General features: G+C 33.5%; 1 protein-coding gene across 1 annotated transcript in view; it reads left to right on the forward strand.

Moving 5' to 3' along the window:
- Positions 1 to 19464, forward strand: part of LOC143226894 (muscle-specific protein 300 kDa-like) — a 65898-nt gene that overhangs the window by 12164 nt on the left and 34270 nt on the right. Inside the window, exons 4-9 of the mRNA XM_076458428.1 lie at positions 2822 to 3043; positions 10345 to 10548; positions 11508 to 11729; positions 14092 to 14304; positions 14471 to 14593; positions 16929 to 17060. Coding sequence (XP_076314543.1) covers positions 2822 to 3043; positions 10345 to 10548; positions 11508 to 11729; positions 14092 to 14304; positions 14471 to 14593; positions 16929 to 17060 — 1116 coding nt within the window. The remainder of the gene's footprint in view (positions 1 to 2821; positions 3044 to 10344; positions 10549 to 11507; positions 11730 to 14091; positions 14305 to 14470; positions 14594 to 16928; positions 17061 to 19464) is intronic.

Here is a 19464-nt window from a genome sequence, read left to right on the forward strand (position 1 = left end):
TATCCTATGTACTGATCAATCTACACGTGTGTTGGGAACTTGTTATTTTTAGTAAGTTGTTTCATTATCCTATGTACTGATCAATCTACACGTGTGTTGGGAACTTGTTATTTTTAGTAAGTTGTTTCATTATCCTATGTACTGATCAATCTACACGTGTGTTGGGAACTTGTTATTTTTAGTAAGTTGTTTCATTATCCTATGTACTGATCATTCTACACGTGTGTTAGGAACTTGTAATTTTTAGTAAGTTGTTTCATTATCATATGTACTGATCAATCTACAGGTGTGTTGGGAACTTGTTATTTTTAGTAAGTTGTTTCATTATCATATGTACTGATCAATCTACACGTGTGTTGGGAACTTGTTATTTTTAGTAAGTTGTTTCATTATCCTATGTACTGATCAATCTACACGTGTGTTGGGAACTTGTTATTTTTTAGTAAGTTGTTTCATTATCCTATGTACTGATCAATCTGTAATGCGTGTGTTGGGAACTTGTTATTTTTAGTAAGTTGTTTCATTATCATATGTACTGATCAATCTACACGTGTGTTGGGAACTTGTTATTTTAGTAAGTTGTTTCATTATCATATGTACTAATCAATCTACACGTGTGTTGGGAACTTGTTATTTTTATTAAGTTGTTTCATTATCCTATGTACTGATCAATCTGTACGTGTGTTGGGAACTTGTTATTTTTAGTAAGTTGTTTCATTATCCTATGTACTGATCAATCTACACGTGTGTTGGGAACTTGTTATTTTTAGTAAGTTGTTTCATTATCCTATGTACTGATCAATCTATACGTGTGTTGGGAACTTGTTATTTTTAGTAAGTTGTTTCATTATCATATGTACTGATCAATCTACACGTGTGTTGGGAACTTGTTATTTTTAGTAAGTTGTTTCATTATCATATGTACTGATCAATCTATACGTGTGTTGGGAACTTGTTATTTTTAGTAAGTTGTTTCATTATCCTATGTACTGATCAATCTACACGTGTGTTGGGAACTTGTTATTTTTAGTAAGTTGTTTCATTATCCTATGTACTGATCAATCTACACGTGTGTTGGGAACTTGTTATTTTTAGTAAGTTGTTTCATTATCATATGTACTGATCAATCTACACGTGTTGGGAACTTGTTATTTTTAGTAAGTTGTTTCATTATCATATGTACTGATCAATCTATAGGTGTGTTGGGAACTTGTTATTTTTAGTAAGTTGTTTCATTATCCTATGTACTGATCAATCTGTACGTGTGTTGGGAACTTGTTATTTTTAGTAAGTTGTTTCATTATCCTATGTACTGATCAATCTACACGTGTGTTGGGAACTTGTTATTTTTAGTAAGTTGTTTCATTATCATATGTACTGATCAATCTACACGTGTGTTGGGAACTTGTTATTTTTAGTAAGTTGTTTCATTATCATATGTACTGATCAATCTACAGGTGTGTTGGGAACTTGTTATTTTTAGTAAGTTGTTTCATTATCCTATGTACTGATCAATCTACACGTGTGTTGGGAACTTGTTATTTTTAGTAAGTTGTTTCATTATCATATGTACTGATCAATCTACACGTGTGTTGGGAACTTGTTATTTTTAGTAAGTTGTTTCATTATCCTATGTACTGATCAATCTACACGTGTGTTGGGAACTTGTTATTTTTAGTAAGTTGTTTCATTATCCTATGTACTGATCAATCTATGCGTGTGTTGGGAACTTGTTATTTTTAGTAAGTTGTTTCATTATCATATGTACTGATCAATCTACGTGTGTTGGGAACTTGTTATTTTTAGTAAGTTGTTTCATTATCCTATGTACTGATCAATCTGTACGTGTGTTGGGAACTTGTTATTTTTAGTAAGTTGTTTCATTATCCTATGTACTGATCAATCTGTACGTGTGTTGGGAACTTGTTATTTTTAGTAAGATGTATCATTATCCTATGTACTGATCAATCTACACGTGTGTTGGGAACTTGTTATTTTTAGTAAGTTGTTTCATTATCCTATGTACTGATCAATCTACACGTGTGTTGGGAACTTGTTATTTTTAGTAAGTTGTTTCATTATCCTATGTACTGATCAATCTACACGTGTGTTAGGAACTTGTAATTTTTAGTAAGTTGTTTCATTATCATATGCACTGATCAATCTACAGGTGTGTTGGGAACTTGTAATTTTTAGTAAGTTGTTTCATTATCATATGTACTGATCAATCTACACGTGTGTTGGGAACTTGTTATTTTTAGTAAGTTGTTTCATTATCCTATGTACTGATCAATCTGTACGTGTGTTGGGAACTTGTTATTTTTAGTAAGTTGTTTCATTATCCTATGTACTGATCAATCTACACGTGTGTTGGGAACTTGTTATTTTTAGTAAGTTGTTTCATTATCCTATGTACTGATCAATCTGTACGTGTGTTGGGAACTTGTTATTTTTAGTAAGTTGTTTCATTATCATATGTACTGATCAATCTACACGTGTGTTGGGAACTTGTTATTTTTAGTAAGTTGTTTCATTATCATATGTACTGATCAATCTACAGGTGTGTTGGGAACTTGTTATTTTTAGTAAGTTGTTTCATTATCATATGTACTGATCAATCTTCACGTGTGTTGAGAACTTGTTATTTTTAGTAAGATGTATCATTATCCTATGTACTGATCAATCTACACGTGTGTTGGGAACTTGTTATTTTTAGTAAGTTGTTTCATTATCCTATGTACTGATCAATCTACACGTGTGTTGGGAACTTGTTATTTTTAGTAAGTTGTTTCATTATCCTATGTACTGATATTTTTTGCAGTATTTAAAATCTGAGTTGAAGTTAAAGCAAGAAGACCTAAATAAATTATTTGAAGAAAGTGATGATGTGGCTCAGACATCAGACACTAAAAACGTATTGGACATGAAACTGCAAATGGTAGAACTGAACACTGCTCTTAAGGGGAAAGAACGCTCTATTGTCATTGCTTTGGAGGAGAGCAAAACTAGGAAAGAGACTCGGAAAGAAAAAGACATTTCAATGGTAGGGAAGTTTCAAGTGTTAAGGAATGAAGAAAACATGATGAGTTAGAACTATGAATTATAATGTTAAATGTTATGTTTACCACATAAGTTATTCAGTGATGACCAGAAACTTAAGTGTTCATTTTTAACTGAAAGATATAATTATACCAAGCGGAAAGGAAAATGCTGAAATTAAGATAAAATTAATTTCACTGAAGTTATGATGATAAAAAAAATGTCTTTAAAGGTTTTCCTGAAGACTATTGTTTTTATTTATATACAACATATGCTGTTAGTTTTGAGAACATTTTAACATCATTTTTAAACAAGAAATTTCCTAACGTTTTGTATGGGAAATTTAACTGTTACGTAGCCCAGAGATGAATTTATATTAACTCACCACATGCTTGATCTGTTTACTTATCACATACTTAATGTATTAAACAACAATATACTTAATGTATGAGTAATGTACTAACTCACCACATACTTAATAACTTACAAACTAAAAATATGTTGACATACAATAACATACATTACTTCTGCATATACAAATGGCTATTCTCATTTAGCCAGGTTGTTAAGGCACTTGAGTTGTAATCTGAAGGTTGTGGGTTGAATCCCATCACACCAAACATGCTCACCCTTTAAGCCATGGGGGCATTATAATGTGATGGTCAATCCCACTATTCATTGATAAAAGAGTAGCCCAAGAGTTGGCACTGGGTGGTGATGACTGGTTGCATTCCATGTAGTCTTACACTCTTAAATTAGGTAGAGCTAGTGCAGATAACCCTTGAGTAGCTTTGCACGAAATTCAAAAAGCAAACAAGCAAACAAATATTCTCATTTAGTGCTGCCCTCTATATAACAAAAAATTGTTACACATGTTACAAGCCTTCTAGCTTTCCTCCATTGGAATTGACTCTCCCATGCAAATTATTTCCTTGGTATGGATTCCTGTATATAGTGAGGGACCTTCCAGAGAAGATTCTGTATTTTCAGTTTATCTCCTCTGGAATCTGACATCCACCTATGTATTTGCCATGTGTGGTGACCTGTGAAGGGGAGGAGAGGATTCCTGTGGTTAAAGGGTCCAATCCGAACATACCACTTTGGTGGTGATTTCCTGTAGACATGCAGTCCCCCCCTTCAGGGTAAGTCAGCTGGTTGGACGAGGGTCAACTGAGTATCATTATTGGATGCTCTCAACTGGTGTTGTGAACATTGTGTCTAATGCTGGTGTTTGAGTACAGTGCTCACAAAACCATGGCATTGCTGCATTGTAGTGCATCCCTAAAGGACTCTATGATGGGTAAGAGTGGGTTCAGTGGGTAGTAAATCATTCTCCTTTTATCATGAGTCCCCTTATCCAGAAATATAAAATAGTGAAAACACAACTCAATGACCAAACCTTGATGACCCTGACCATTGATCTACAATTCCTCTTGATTGTGTACCTTGTTTCCTGATTTTTCATTCCTCGTCTGACAAACCTTGAGGGTAATGTCTCCCTTTTATATTCAGAAGAGATTAGAGGGGCTTGCTAGCTCTCCAGTCTTAATCAAAATGGTGTTATCTAGGAACATCTTGATGGAAACATCTACCCCAGTGAACTCCTATTGAATTTGAAGTCCTTTGAGAATATAGCCAATTAGGTTAGTTCCCATACTACTTTGAATTCCTTATGAGGAATTATTGTTGAGAGGGATTTGAAGAATATCCCTGAGTCAGAAATCCTCACTGGTTTTTCTTAGCCAAGGAGTTTCTGCAGTGCAACATATTTCACTCGTGAGAAAGGAATTATCAGTATCCTAATTTTCACGTTTACATCACCACATCCAACTGCTGCTTTCAGAGTAGGATATCTGAACTGTAAGTTCTGATTACACTGGTCAACAAAGTTTTTGTTGCATTTATATCAAACACTTGGTATTACATAATTTTTTGCCCTGATTTCAGATCTGAAGTTAGTTTTTTCCTCAGTGCTCTACTTTTTTTGCAATCAAGGTATTTGAAAATCTCAAAATTTCGTCATCATCACATTGACGTCGTAGTCTATCATGAAAAATATGTGATAAAATATGTTATAAAACTCTTTAATATAGCTGGGTAATAAAAAAAGAAAATACAAGATAGTATAAATGTATTCAAGTTATTTATATAAATTCAATTTTATATCAAGTTATAATTCAATTTATTTATATAAAACTGATTAGTAGATAAGACATTTGCTACTATGAGGAGGCAAAGCTCAATTGCAGTCTACTCAGGCATGAATTTCGGCTGTAGCTCTTGCGTTTGTGGACTGTCTCAGGGCATTATCGTTTAATGCTCCAGCAGTAATCTGCCATCATATGTTTGTCCCATCTCCCTTGGTAAGCGCTCTTCCATGGTCTTGAGGTCCTGATGGAACCGCTTGCCTTGCTCGTCACTTACAGCTCCTGGGTTCTTAGGGAATCTATCAAGATGACTGTACAGGTAATGGAGTTTGACACTCATGTTACATCCAAGATCAGCTTGAAAAGCTGACAACATATTGCTACAAGGGTTTCATAGTTGTCAGCTTTTTTATTACCGAAAGTTTGCCATCACCGCCACAAATGAAAGCCATGCAGTCCTTTCCTTGTCGTTCATCTTTCTGGCAAATTCTTGATCACGCACAAGTGCACGAATCTGTGGTCCATCAAAACACCTGCCTTGATCTTCTCGAAGGACAAACCAGGGAGCACAGAAAATATGTGTTGGAAGCATTCACCGTCAGTATTCAACGCCTTCATAAACTGTTTCATCAAGCCCAGCTTGATATGGAGAGGAGGAAATATGATCTTTTCTCGACTGACAATTGGATCGTTGACAATATTTGGCATACCTGCCTTCAGAGTCTCAACGTATGGGCCACTCCTTCTGGTTCCAGTGCTTTTCTCGAGCTCGGCTGTCCCACATGCAAAGATAGCAGGGTACTTTGTAAATCCTCTTTGTTGACCTAGGAGGAAATTAACCATTTTGAGGTCCACACAAGTTGTGCAGTTGTGCTCGTGGTATTTTAGTAGGTCAATCACAGTCTTAATGTCATTATATTCCTCTCGTAAATACACAGAGTGTCCAATTGGAACAGCTGCATAGACATTGTCATTATGAAGTAGAGCGCACTTCAAACATTGCTTAGAACAATCTAGAAATAATCGCCAGTCATTTGGATGGTATTCTGGCATCCCTAATTCCTGGAGAAGACCTGAGATATTATGACAATAAACAAACATATTCTCCTCTGCAAAAATGCCACAAAAGCTGCTCCCGATTTGAAGTATGACATTTTAGTTGTATGGCTCAGCTGATTCTTTTTTGCATCCCGAAGCTAACACTTTAGCTGCATTTTGGAGAGACCCAAATCACGCACAAGGTCATTCAACTCTGGCTGGCTAAACTGTTGAGTTAATGACTGTGGGGTCTCATAAGAAGGATCGCCAGATTCTGAAAGTATTTCTTGAGTTTCATCAGCAGTTTCTTGCTCTTGGTCACTACCCACATCTTCAGATGGAAGAAATCCTTTAAAAACTGGGATTGGGAGCTCATCAGAGTGCAGAGTAGGTCGGATTGCTGAGGGATACTAGGATATGAGATTTTGTGTCTGTTTTTCTTGCCAATGCCCTTTGTATTGACCAGACAAAAATAGCAGTCAGTTGTGTGGTCCATCGGTTCTCGCCAGGTCATGGAATTCGAAAGGTAAACCCTTACGTTTCCCTTTTGTCCAGTCACGCAGCATTTCCTGCAGTTATGACACACAATATGTGGGGCCCATTTCTTGTCTTGGTTACCAAGAGCAAGTCTAAAGCACGCTTTATAAGCCGCCTCACAAGCGATGTTATATTCGCCTTTGATGAATAAGCATGAAGCATCCACAAATATAACAGAAAGCGTCCGGCTTGTTCTCACATTGACGTCTCCTTGTAGCCATGATCAGATCTGAAACAAAATTAAAACAATTTCAATATCTCTGTTGATAACATGTAAGTAATTAACACGTTTCCTGCGATGGGACCTACCGGTGTCCCACTATTGTCTTACCTTTAACTAAGTTGCAGGCTAGAGACAAGTGTAACGACAACCTCACGTTATCATAGCTCATGCAGCACTAAAGCTGTCAGATGTACAAGAGCATCGCAGCAGTTACCGGTTTGCCAATATAGGCATCATGGGAAGCGTGTTAATTTGACCACAAACGACTAGAATGAAAAACTTAAAATTGCATTAAAACTAGAGCATGTAGAGCTGAACCGTTTTCATATTTGAGTTTAGCAGGTCACAAAGGGTAAGAATGAGTAAAAAAACCTTATGCAACTGAGATTTCGAAAAAATTTGTTGACCTGTGTTATTTGTTTCCAACTCTCTTAAATGACTCCAGTGTCAGTGGTTCACTAACTCAAAGGAATCTTGTTGTAGTTCTGTGACATGTGCTCATTGTGGCAGCCATGTTTTGGATTGTAGTTGACTTACCAGTGGTGTGATTTTATTTTCTACCCCATGTGTATGTTAGTACCTGGCAGCCATGTTTTGAATCGTAGTTAACTTGCTGTATACAGTATGTCACTTCCTGTATACTATATGTGTAAAGTACTGGATGTAGTTAACTTGTCTTATACAGTATGTCACTTCCTATCTACTATACATGTAGAGTACTGGATGTAGTTAACTTGTCTTATACAGTATGTCACTTCCTATCTACTATACATGTAGAGTACTGGATGTAGTTAGCTTGCTGTATACAGTATGTCTCTTCCTATCTACTATATGTGTAAAGTACTGGATGTAGTTAACTTGTCTTATACAGTATGTCACTTCCTATCTACTATACATGTAGAGTACTGGATGTAGTTAACTTGCTGTATACAGTATGTCTCTTCCTATCTACTATACATGTAGAGTACTGGATGTAGTTAACTTGTCTTATACAGTATGTCACTTCCTATCTACTATATGTGTAGAGTACTGGATGTAGTTAGCTTGCTGTATACAGTATGTCACTTCCTATCTACTATACATGTAGAGTACTGGATGTAGTTAGCTTGCTGTATACAGTATGTCTCTTCCTATCTACTATATGTGTAAAGTACTGGATGTAGTTAACTTGTCTTATACAGTATGTCACTTCCTATCTACTATACATGTAGAGTACTGGATGTAGTTAACTTGCTGTATACAGTATGTCTCTTCCTATCTACTATACATGTAGAGTACTGGATGTAGTTAACTTGCTGTATACAGTATGTCTCTTCCTATCTACTATACATGTAGAGTACTGGATGTAGTTAACTTGTCTTATACAGTATGTCACTTCCTATCTACTATATGTGTAGAGTACTGGATGTAGTTAGCTTGCTGTATACAGTATGTCACTTCCTATCTACTATACATGTAGAGTACTGGATGTAGTTAACTTGTCTTATACAGTATGTCTCTTCCTATATACTATACATGTAGAGTACTGGATGTAGTTAGCTTGCTGTATACAGTATGTCTCTTCCTATCTACTATACATGTAGAGTACTGGATGTAGTTAACTTGTCTTATACAGTATGTCACTTCCTATCTACTATATGTGTAGAGTACTGGATGTAGTTAACTTGTCTTATACAGTATGCCACTTCCTTCTTACTATATGTGTAGAGTACTGGATGTAGTTAACTTGTCTTATACAGTATTTCACTTCCTATCTACTATATGTGTAGAGTACTGGATGTAGTTAACTTGCTGTATACAGTATGTCTCTTCCTATCTGTTCTACATCTAGGACTCTGGATATAGTTAACTTGCTGTATACAGTATGTCTCTTCCTACCTACTCTACATCTAGGACTTTGGATATAGTGAACTTGCTATATACAGTATGTCTCTTCCTATCTACTCTACATCTAGGACTCTGGATATAGCTAACTTGCTGTATACAGTATGTCTCTTCCTATCTACTCTACATCTAGGACTCTGGATATAGTTAACTTGCTGTATACAGTATGTCTCTTCCTATCTACTCTACATCTAGGACTCTGGATATAGTTAACTTGCTGTATACAGTATGTCTCTTCCTATCTACTCTACATCTAGGACTCTGGATATAGTTAACTTGCTGTATACAGTATGTCTCTTCCTATCTGTTTTACATGTAGGACACTGGATATAGTTAACTTACTGTATACGGTATGTCTCTTCCTATCTGTTCTACATGTAGGACACTGGATATAGTTAACTTGCTGTATACAGTATGTCTCTTCCTATCTGTTCTACATGTAGGACACTGGATATAGTTAACTTACTGTATACGGTATGTCTCTTCCTATCTGTTCTACATGTAGGACACTGGATATAGTTAACTTGCTGTATACAGTATGTCTCTTCCTATCTGTTCTACATGTAGGACACTGGATATAGTTAACTTACTGTATACGGTATGTCACTTTCTATCTACTCTACATGTAGGACACATCCTTTTCGTTTTACCTGCTTCTATACTTTGTAAGATTTAACTTTATCGATGATGCATGTTTCAGATCAAGCTACAGTTGGATGTGCTCCTCTTTTTGTTATCCAGATATGTGACGTGCTCTTTCGATGGGTGAAAAGTATACCTGGTTTGGAATAGGTATGATTCACCACATGATGTCTTGGTATTTTACTGACTTATCTTAGGGAGTGTCTTTTATGTGTTTATGAAAGATGCTTCTTTCTTTTCCTTGTATATGTCTCTCCACCTGTTCAGTGTGGGATTCTAAATATTTCTGTAATTATAGATAATGTATTATACTGGAAATTATAATTTTCCTACACTGAAAATGTATTTCTTACACTTCCCATCCTTCCTATCCACTGAAAACTAACGCTTCCATCTTCTGCCATAAGTTGAAGTGATAGTTTAGTAAAGTAAAATACAGGGAGACACTTGCATCATGAGAATGTGTCTCACTGTTATTGGTGGAGAGTTGACACATGATAATTTGCATGAGACACACATTAGAATCAGTCAATTTGAATGGAGGGGAGGTAGCAGGCTTGTGGCACAAGTGAAAGATGTTTCTCATGTAGAGGGTAGCAATGGATGAGAAACAGCTATTTATGTGAGAGGGGTAAGTACCTTTCAGAATAGCTATTTATGTGAGAGGGGTAAGTACCTTTCAGAATAGCTATTTATGTGAGAGGGGTAAGTACCTTTCAGAAATACACTTTAATTGTAAGAAAATTATAACTCTCAATATCATTCTTCATAGAAGTGGTTTATAAGTTCTTCACGTAAACTAATTTTATTGACCTGTATTACGTTGTTTTATAGGAGCTAGGACAAAGCATGAAGATGCAGGAAGATATTCTGGTTAACTTACAGTATTTGTCTCAGTTATGTGAGCAACAAAGTCAGCAGGAAGTTATATCAAAACCAGAAGCAAATATTAAATTACAAATACACAAATATTATCAGAAGATCCAGAAATATGCAGCAAGATATAAATCTTCTCCATCAACCTTGGAACAAATCTCTGTAAGTAGATGGATGAATTGACTCAAAACTCAACTAATAACACTTAACAGGTTTATTTTCTGAGTCAACAAGACTCATGAAGTGGAAAAACAGTTTAAAAATTGATAGTTTGAATTTTTTGATTTAAATATAGCTGATAAGATGTAAATGTATGTGATATGTAACAAATAGATACAGATGGGATGCTGCTGTTAGAATTATTGTACTTTAATTGTAGCTAGTAAAAAGTAAATGTATGTGAAATATAAACAATAGATACAGATGGGATGTTACTCTTAGAATTACTGTACTTTAATTATAAGTAATGGGATATAAATGTATGATTAACAACAGATACATCAAGTTTATTGCATTTTATGTGAATTATCTATATAAGCATTAGCATGTCATTACTTATGTAAGAGTAACATATTTAGACAGTGAAATACTCAAGAAGAGGCTTAATGATGGAGGAATATGTTTTGGTCCTTTCATAGTAAGTATATTACTGAGAAATATAAAACCAACATCTCATAGTTTGAACTGACATTGATGGGTGTTTGAGGCTACAGTTCTTTATGAAAGATGACTTGTTACAACACACTTCAAACCAGTTTGAACCTAGTACAACATTAGGAAAGAAAACCTTCTAGCATTATTGTGCTTAAACTAAACACATCTCTTGAGTTTGAAGTTAATAAAAGCTCATGTGCTACACTAAGAAATCACTGTAATCACTGATCTTTGTGAAAGATGTGAACCTGACGATGACCGAAGAAGGTCGAAAGCGTTGTTAAACTCTTCTATGTAAAATATTTTCTCAACCCAAGCGAGCGTTTTGCATATATAATGTTAAGGACAATAAAACTTGGAACATTATTATAACTGTACAGAGTTTTTCTTTTCACTGATTTTGAGTAAATTAAATTTGATATAATTAATGGAACCACTACCTTTGTGTTGGTAAACTGATGTTACAGATGTGGTCAGTAGCTGAGTTACCTCACAGTGAGACATTGTCATCAGAAGTAGACAACAGCCTTACTGCACTACGATCATCAGTGGTAACTGGAGATCAGGATGAAATTGAGTTACAGTTGGTGATTGTAGTGGAAACCATCATCCGCTGGTTAGAAATTGTAGAACACAAAATATTCATAGCAAGATCATCTCCGACTGACAGGCAATATCAGATACAACGGGTAAGTATGATGCAGGAAACAGTGGCTTGTAAACTTTTTTTTATTGTGGTACTAACAGTTAACACCTCAATACAACAGCAACAGTAAAATTATAAGAGTTTAATTATGGGCAAGTTTTCTACTAAACAGCTCTGTCATGAAGAGTGTTTCACACATAGGTTTTTACTACAAATATATAAAACAAAAGATAGATGTAGAATTTCATAATGTTCTGATTGTTAATACAGATACTGCATGAGCTTGTGTTTGTGTTATTTGTGACTAATATAGACAAAATGTTGTTAATTAAAAACAAATATCATAAAAATGTTAAAAATTTTAAGATAATTATTTTCACATTTGTCTTTCTTTTATCTAACTTAAAAATCTCTCAAAGTAATACATGGCACACAACTTCACCAAAGCTGATAGTGTGTAGCACACAACACATTTAGTTACAGATAAAATGTAGCACAGAACTTCACTGTATCTATTTAGAAATAAAGTACGTTATGAGTTAACCAAGGCTGTTCCACATAATTTGTAGAATGATAACAATAATACTTGTTATAAAACATTAATGTTAGGGCTATTATATTATATTTCTATAGTTCTTTAGGGATTCTTGAGAATTAGAAGTGTATAATAATAGTGTTCTAATCACACTGTATTTATCTTATCCTATCCTGATACAGGTGTTTAATCACTCAACACCTCTTTAGGCCAACAATAACACTAATGTCTTGTGACAGATATAATTATTGTTTGTCAGTATATACAAGTGTTTATTATTATTGTTACGACATATGATTTATATTAATAGTGTTCTAACCACTACTGTTGTGTCACAGCTGGTTTGAAGAGCTATGAACCAAACAAAACAGCATTGTCAGTGGGTATGACAGATATAGTGTGGTTAGGATACTATTATCATAAACTGTTACATATCACCACATTTAGTTAAAATAATGGTATCAAATAGATTACTTCACCTTGTCTAGATACTGATAATGTGTGGAACATAATTCACCATGTCTAGTTACATATAGCATGTAGAACATAATTCACCATGTCTAGTTACATATAGCATGTAGAACATAATTCACCATGTCTAGTTACATACAGCATGTAGAACATAATTCACCATGTCTAGTTACATACAGCATGTAGAACATAATTCAACATGTCTAGTTACATATAGCATGTAGAACATAATTAACCATGTCTAGTTATATATAGCATGTAGAACATAATTAACCATGTCTAGTTACATATAGCATGTAGAACATAATTCACTATGTTTAGTTACATATAACATGTAGAACATAATTCACCATGTCTAGTTACATACAGCATGTAGAACATAATTCACTATGTCTAGTTACATATAACATGTAGAACATAATTAACCATGTCTAGTTACATATAGCATGTAGAACATAATTCACCATGTCTGGTTACATATAGCATGTAGAACATAATTCACCATGTCTAGTTACATATAGCATGTAGAACATAATTAACCATGTCTAGTTACATATAGCATGTAGAACATAATTCACCATGTCTTGTTACATACAGCATGTAGAACATAATTCACCATGTCTTGTTACATACAGCATGTAGAACATAATTCACCATGTCTAGTTACATACAGCATGTAGAACATAATTCACCATGTCTAGTTACATACAGCATGTAGAACATAATTCACTATGTCTAGTTACATATAGCATGTAGAACATAATTCACCATGTCTAGTTACATATAGCATGTAGAACATAATTCACCATGTCTAGTTACATATAATGTGTAGAACATAATTCAGTATGTCTAGTTACATATAGCATGTAGAACATAATTCACCATGTCTAGTTACATATAATGTGTAGAACATAATTCAGTATGTCTAGTTACATATAAGTATCAGTTTTAACATATTTGCTACACCTTGTACTACACGTAACTGTTTAGTAGTTTTACAGATTTTAACATAGACCTGATATACCTTGTAGTACAGGTGACTGTTTAGTAGTGTCTATCAGTTTTACCACAGATCTGATACACCTTGTAGTACAGGTGACTGTTTAGTAGTGTTTATCAGTTTTAACACAGACCTGATACACCTTGTAGTACAGGTGACTGTTTAGTAGTGTCTATCAGTTTTAACACAGACCTGATACACCTTGTAGTACAGGTGACTGTTTCGTAGTGTCTATCAGTTTTAACACAGATCTGATACACCTTGTACTACAATTGACTGTTTAGTTGTGCTTACAGATTTTAACATAGACCTGAGATAACTTCTATTCGAGTTAAGTGTTTAAAAGTACATTTATATAAAAGTAAAATACTTACACCTGTATTTATTTGTACACATCAGGTTGTTGATGGTGATCTACAGCAGTTGCAGATGTACATTTTACAGCTAGCAGAAACAAGTCAGCCTCTGTGTAACTGTTTTTCTGATGAAGCTTTATCTAGAGTAGTTGGTGTTCTGAATACAGTTCAACAGGAAGTCCAAGATGTTGAGACATTTGTGGAAGCTTCTCTGGCCACTGTCATAAAGGAAGAAGAGAATGTTGCTACTCTAAATGTATGCTGATAATATTATGGTTACTCTTGTATGTTGTACTATAAGCTCATGAGAAAAATGTGATGTTATAATAGAGAATGTTTTATATTGTGTTCATAACTCAGATCTTTTAATAAAATATAGTATTCTAGTTTTACTTTTGTTTTTGATTTTATTCTTTATATAGAATGAAATACAGACATTAGCCCAAGCTATTCATGTTGCTAAGCAACATCTTCATGATATTGATGAGCTTAAGGAAGATAGTGATGATAGAGAAGATAGTGATGATCTCTCAGATCACCTGCAGGTATTTTATGTTTTGTTACTTTATGATAGAGATGTTCTGTCAAACATTAGTTAACATTACTTTATGATAGAGATGTTCTGTCAAACATTAGTTAACATTACTTTATGATAGAGATGTTCTGTCAAACATTTGTTAATATTACTTTATGATAGAGATGTTCTGTCAAAAATTAGTTAACATTACTTTATGATAGAGATGTTCTGTCAAACATTAGTTAACATTACTTTATGATAGAGATGTTCTGTCAAACATTAGTTAACATTACTTTATGATAGAGATGTTCTGTCAAACATTAGTTAACATTACTTTATGATAGAGATGTTCTGTCAAACATTTGTTAATATTACTTTATGATAGAGATGTTCTGTCAAAAATTAGTTAACATTACTTTATGATAGAGATGTTCTGTCAAACATTTGTTAATATTACTTTATGATAGAGATGTTCTGTCAAACATTAGTTAACATTACTTTATGATAGAGATGTTCTGTCAAAAATTAGTTAACATTACTTTATGATAGAGATGTTCTGTCAAACATTAGTTAACATTACTTTATGATAGAGATGTTCTGTCAAACATTAGTTAACATTACTTTATGATAGAGATGTTCTGTCAAACATTAGTTAACATTACTTTATGATAGAGATGTTCTGTCAAACATTTGTTAATATTACTTCATGATAGAGATGTTCTGTCAAACATTTGTTAATATTACTTCATGATAGAGATGTTCTGTCAAACATTAGTTAATATTACTTTATGATAGAGATGTTCTGTCAAACATTAGTTAACATTACTTTATGATAGAGATGTTCTGTCAAACATTTGTTAATATTACTTCATGATAGAGATGTTCTGTCAAACATTTGTTAATATTACTTTATGATAGAGATGTTCTGTCAAACATTAGTTAACATTACTTTATGATAGAGATGTTCTGTCAAACATTAGTTAACATTACTTTATGATAGAGATGTTCTGTCAAACATTAGTTAACATTACTTTATGATAGATATGTTATGTCAAACATTAGTTAATATTACTTTATGATAGAGATGTTTTGTCAAACATTAGTTAACATTACTTTATGATAGAGATGTTCTGTCAAACATTTGTTAATATTACTTCATGATAGAGATGTTCTGTCAAACATTAGTTAACATTACTTTATGATAGAGATGTTCTGTCAAACATTTGTTAATATTACTTTATGATAGAGATGTTCTGTCAAACATTTGTTAATATTACTTTATGATAGAGATGTTCTGTCAAACATTTGTTAATATTACTTCATGATAGAGATGTTCTGTCAAACATTAGTTAATATTACTTTATGATAGAGATGTTCTGTCAAACATTAGTTAACATTACTTTATGATAGAGATGTTCTGTCAAACATTTGTTAATATTACTTCATGATAGAGATGTTCTGTCAAACATTTGTTAATATTACTTTATGATAGAGATGTTCTGTCAAACATTAGTTAACATTACTTTATGATAGAGATGTTCTGTCAAACATTAGTTAACATTACTTTATGATACATATGTTATGTCAAACATTTGTTAATATTACTTTATGATAGAGATGTTCTGTCAAACATTTGTTAATATTACTTTATGATAGAGATGTTCTGTCAAACATTAGTTAACATTACTTTATGATAGAGATGTTCTGTCAAACATTTGTTAATATTACTTCATGATAGAGATGTTCTGTCAAACATTTGTTAATATTACTTTATGATAGAGATGTTCTGTCAAACATTAGTTAACATTACTTTATGATAGAGATGTTCTGTCAAACATTAGTTAACATTACTTTATGATAGATATGTTATGTCAAACATTAGTTAATATTACTTTATGATAGAGATGTTTTGTCAAACATTAGTTAACATTTCTTCATGATATAGACATTCTGTCATACATTTGTTAATATTACTTCATGATAGAGACATTCTGTCATACATTAGTTATTGTTACTTCTAGTGTAGAAAAGTTCTCTTATAGCTTAGATGAATAACAAGAATAGCTTAGTTTTCTTCCACTTTAATTATTGAATGGATATTTGAAAAAGTAAACAATACTGATCATTCAATAAAAACAATGCTATTAACCATTAAATAAGTTCAACAGTACTGACCATTAAACAAGTATAACAATACTGACCAATAAATAAATATTTGGGATCTATTTATTCTACAGTATTCTGAACATTACTTTTCTGTTGTATAGTTTTTTCATATGAAGTAATGTAATAATGTAAATGTATCTTTTTTATTTATTCTTTTGATATAGAGAAAAACTTAAACATTCTTTAATTTTGAACAGCACTTAGCATCTCAACACTCATTACACCAACAGCAGTTAAAGAATTTAGAAAAACTGGCTGTAGAAAGTCGAGACGGTAAACCTTCAGATGTAAAAAACCTGAAGGAAGAACTCCAGGAGGTGCAGGTGCAGGTACGTTGTTTATCTTACATACCAGGATAACCTTACAGGATAGCTACAGTACATCATGTTGAGGTAAATATTGTAGTGTTTCTTACATACCAGAAATATTGTAGTGTTTCTTACATACCAGGATTAGTTAAACAGGATAGCTACAGTACATCATGTTGAGGTAAATATTGTAGTGTTTCTTACATACCAGGATTAGCTTAAGGATAGCTACAGTACATCATGTTGAGATAAATATTGTAGTGTTTCTTACATACCAGGATTAGCTTAAAGGATAGCTACAGTATATCATGTTGAGGTAAATATTGTAGTGTTTCTTACATACCAGGATAACCTTAAAGGATAGCTACAGTACATCATGTTGAGGTAAATATTGTAGTGTTTCTTACATACCAGGATTAGCTTAACAGGATAGCTACAGTACATTATGTTGAGTTAAATATTGTAGTGTTTCTTACATACCAGGATTAGCTTAACAGGATAGCTACAGTACATCATGTTGAGGTAAATATTGTAGTGTTTCTTACATACCAGGATTAGCTTAACAGGATAGCTACAGTACATCATGTTGAGGTAAATATTGTAGTGTTTCTTACATACCAGGATTAGCTTAACAGGATAGCTACAGTACATCATGTTGAGGTAAATATTGTAGTGTTTCTTACATACCAGGATTAGCTTAACAGGATAGCTACAGTACATCATGTTGAGGTAAATATTGTAGTGTTTCTTACATACCAGGATTAGCTTAACAGGATAGCTACAGTATATCATGTTGAGTTAAATATTGTAGTGTTTCTTACATACCAGGATAACCTTACAGGATAGCTACAGTACATCATGTTGAGGTAAATATTGTAGTGTATCTTACATAGCAGGATTAGCTTAACAGGATAGCTACAGTACTTCATGTTGAGGTAAATATTATAGTGTTTCTTACATACCAGGATAACCTTACAGGATAGCTACAGTACATCATGTTGAGGTAAATATTGTAGTGTTTCTTACATACCAGGATTAGCTAAACAGGATAGCTACAGTACTTCATGTTGAGGTAAATATTATAGTGTTTCTTACATACCAGGATAACCTTACAGGATAGCTACAGTACATCATGTTGAGGTAAATATTGTAGTGTTTCTTACATACCAGGATTAGCTTAACAGGATAGCTTCAGTACATTGTGTTGAGGTAAATATTGTAGTGTTTCTTACATACCAGGATAACCTTACAGGATAGCTACAGTACATCATGTTGAGGTAAATATTGTAGCGTTTCTTACATACCAGGATTAGCTTAAAGGATAGCTACAGTACATCATGTTGAGGTAAATATTGTAGTGTTTCTTACATACCAGGATAACCTTAAAGGATAGCTACAGTACATCATGTTGAGGTAAATATTGTAGTGTTTCTTACATACCAGGATTAGCTTAAAGGATAGCTACAGTACATCATGTTGAGGTAAATATTGTAGTGTTTCTTACATACCAGGATAACCTTAAAGGATAGCTACAGTACATCATGTTGAGGTAAATATTGTAGCGTTTCTTACATACCGGGATTAGCTTAACAGGATAGCTACAGTATATCATGTTGAGGTAAATATTGTAGTGTTTCTTACATACCAGGATTAGCTTAACAGGATAGCTACAGTATATCATGTTGAGGTGAATATTGTAGTGTTTCTTACATATCAGGATTAGCTTAACAGGATAGCTACAGTATATCATGTTGAGGTAAATATTGTAGTGTTTCTTACATACCAGGATTAGCTTAACAGGATAGCTACAGTACATCATGTTGAGGTAAATATTGTAGTGTTTCTAACATACCAGGATTAGCTTAACAGGATAGCTACAGTACATCATGTTGAGGTAAATATTGTAGTGTTTCTTACATACCAGGATAACCTTAAAGGATAGCTACAGTATATCATGTTGAGGTAAATATTGTAGTGTTTCTTACATACCAGGATTAGCTTAACAGGATAGCTACAGTACATCATGTTGAGGTAAATATTGTAGTGTTTCTTACATACCAGGATTAGCTTAACAGGATAGCTACAGTACATCATGTTGAGGTAAATATTGTAGTGTTTCTTACATACCAGGATAACCTTACAGGATAGCTACAGTACATCATGTTGAGGTAAATATTGTAGTGTTTTTTACATACCAGGATAGCTACAGTACATCATGTTGAGTTAAATATTGTAGTGTTTCTTACATACCAGGATTAGCTTAACAGGATAGCTACAGTACATCATGTTGAGGTAAATATTGTAGCGTTTCTTACATAACAGGATTAGCTTAAAGGATAGCTACAGTACATCATGTTGAGGTAAATATTGTAGCGTTTCTTACATACCAGGATTAGCTTAAAGGATAGCTACAGTACATCATGTT

Source organism: Tachypleus tridentatus, chromosome 9 (genome assembly GCF_004210375.1).
Source record: "Tachypleus tridentatus isolate NWPU-2018 chromosome 9, ASM421037v1, whole genome shotgun sequence".
In the NCBI taxonomy this organism is placed as follows: domain Eukaryota; kingdom Metazoa; phylum Arthropoda; class Merostomata; order Xiphosura; family Limulidae; genus Tachypleus; species Tachypleus tridentatus.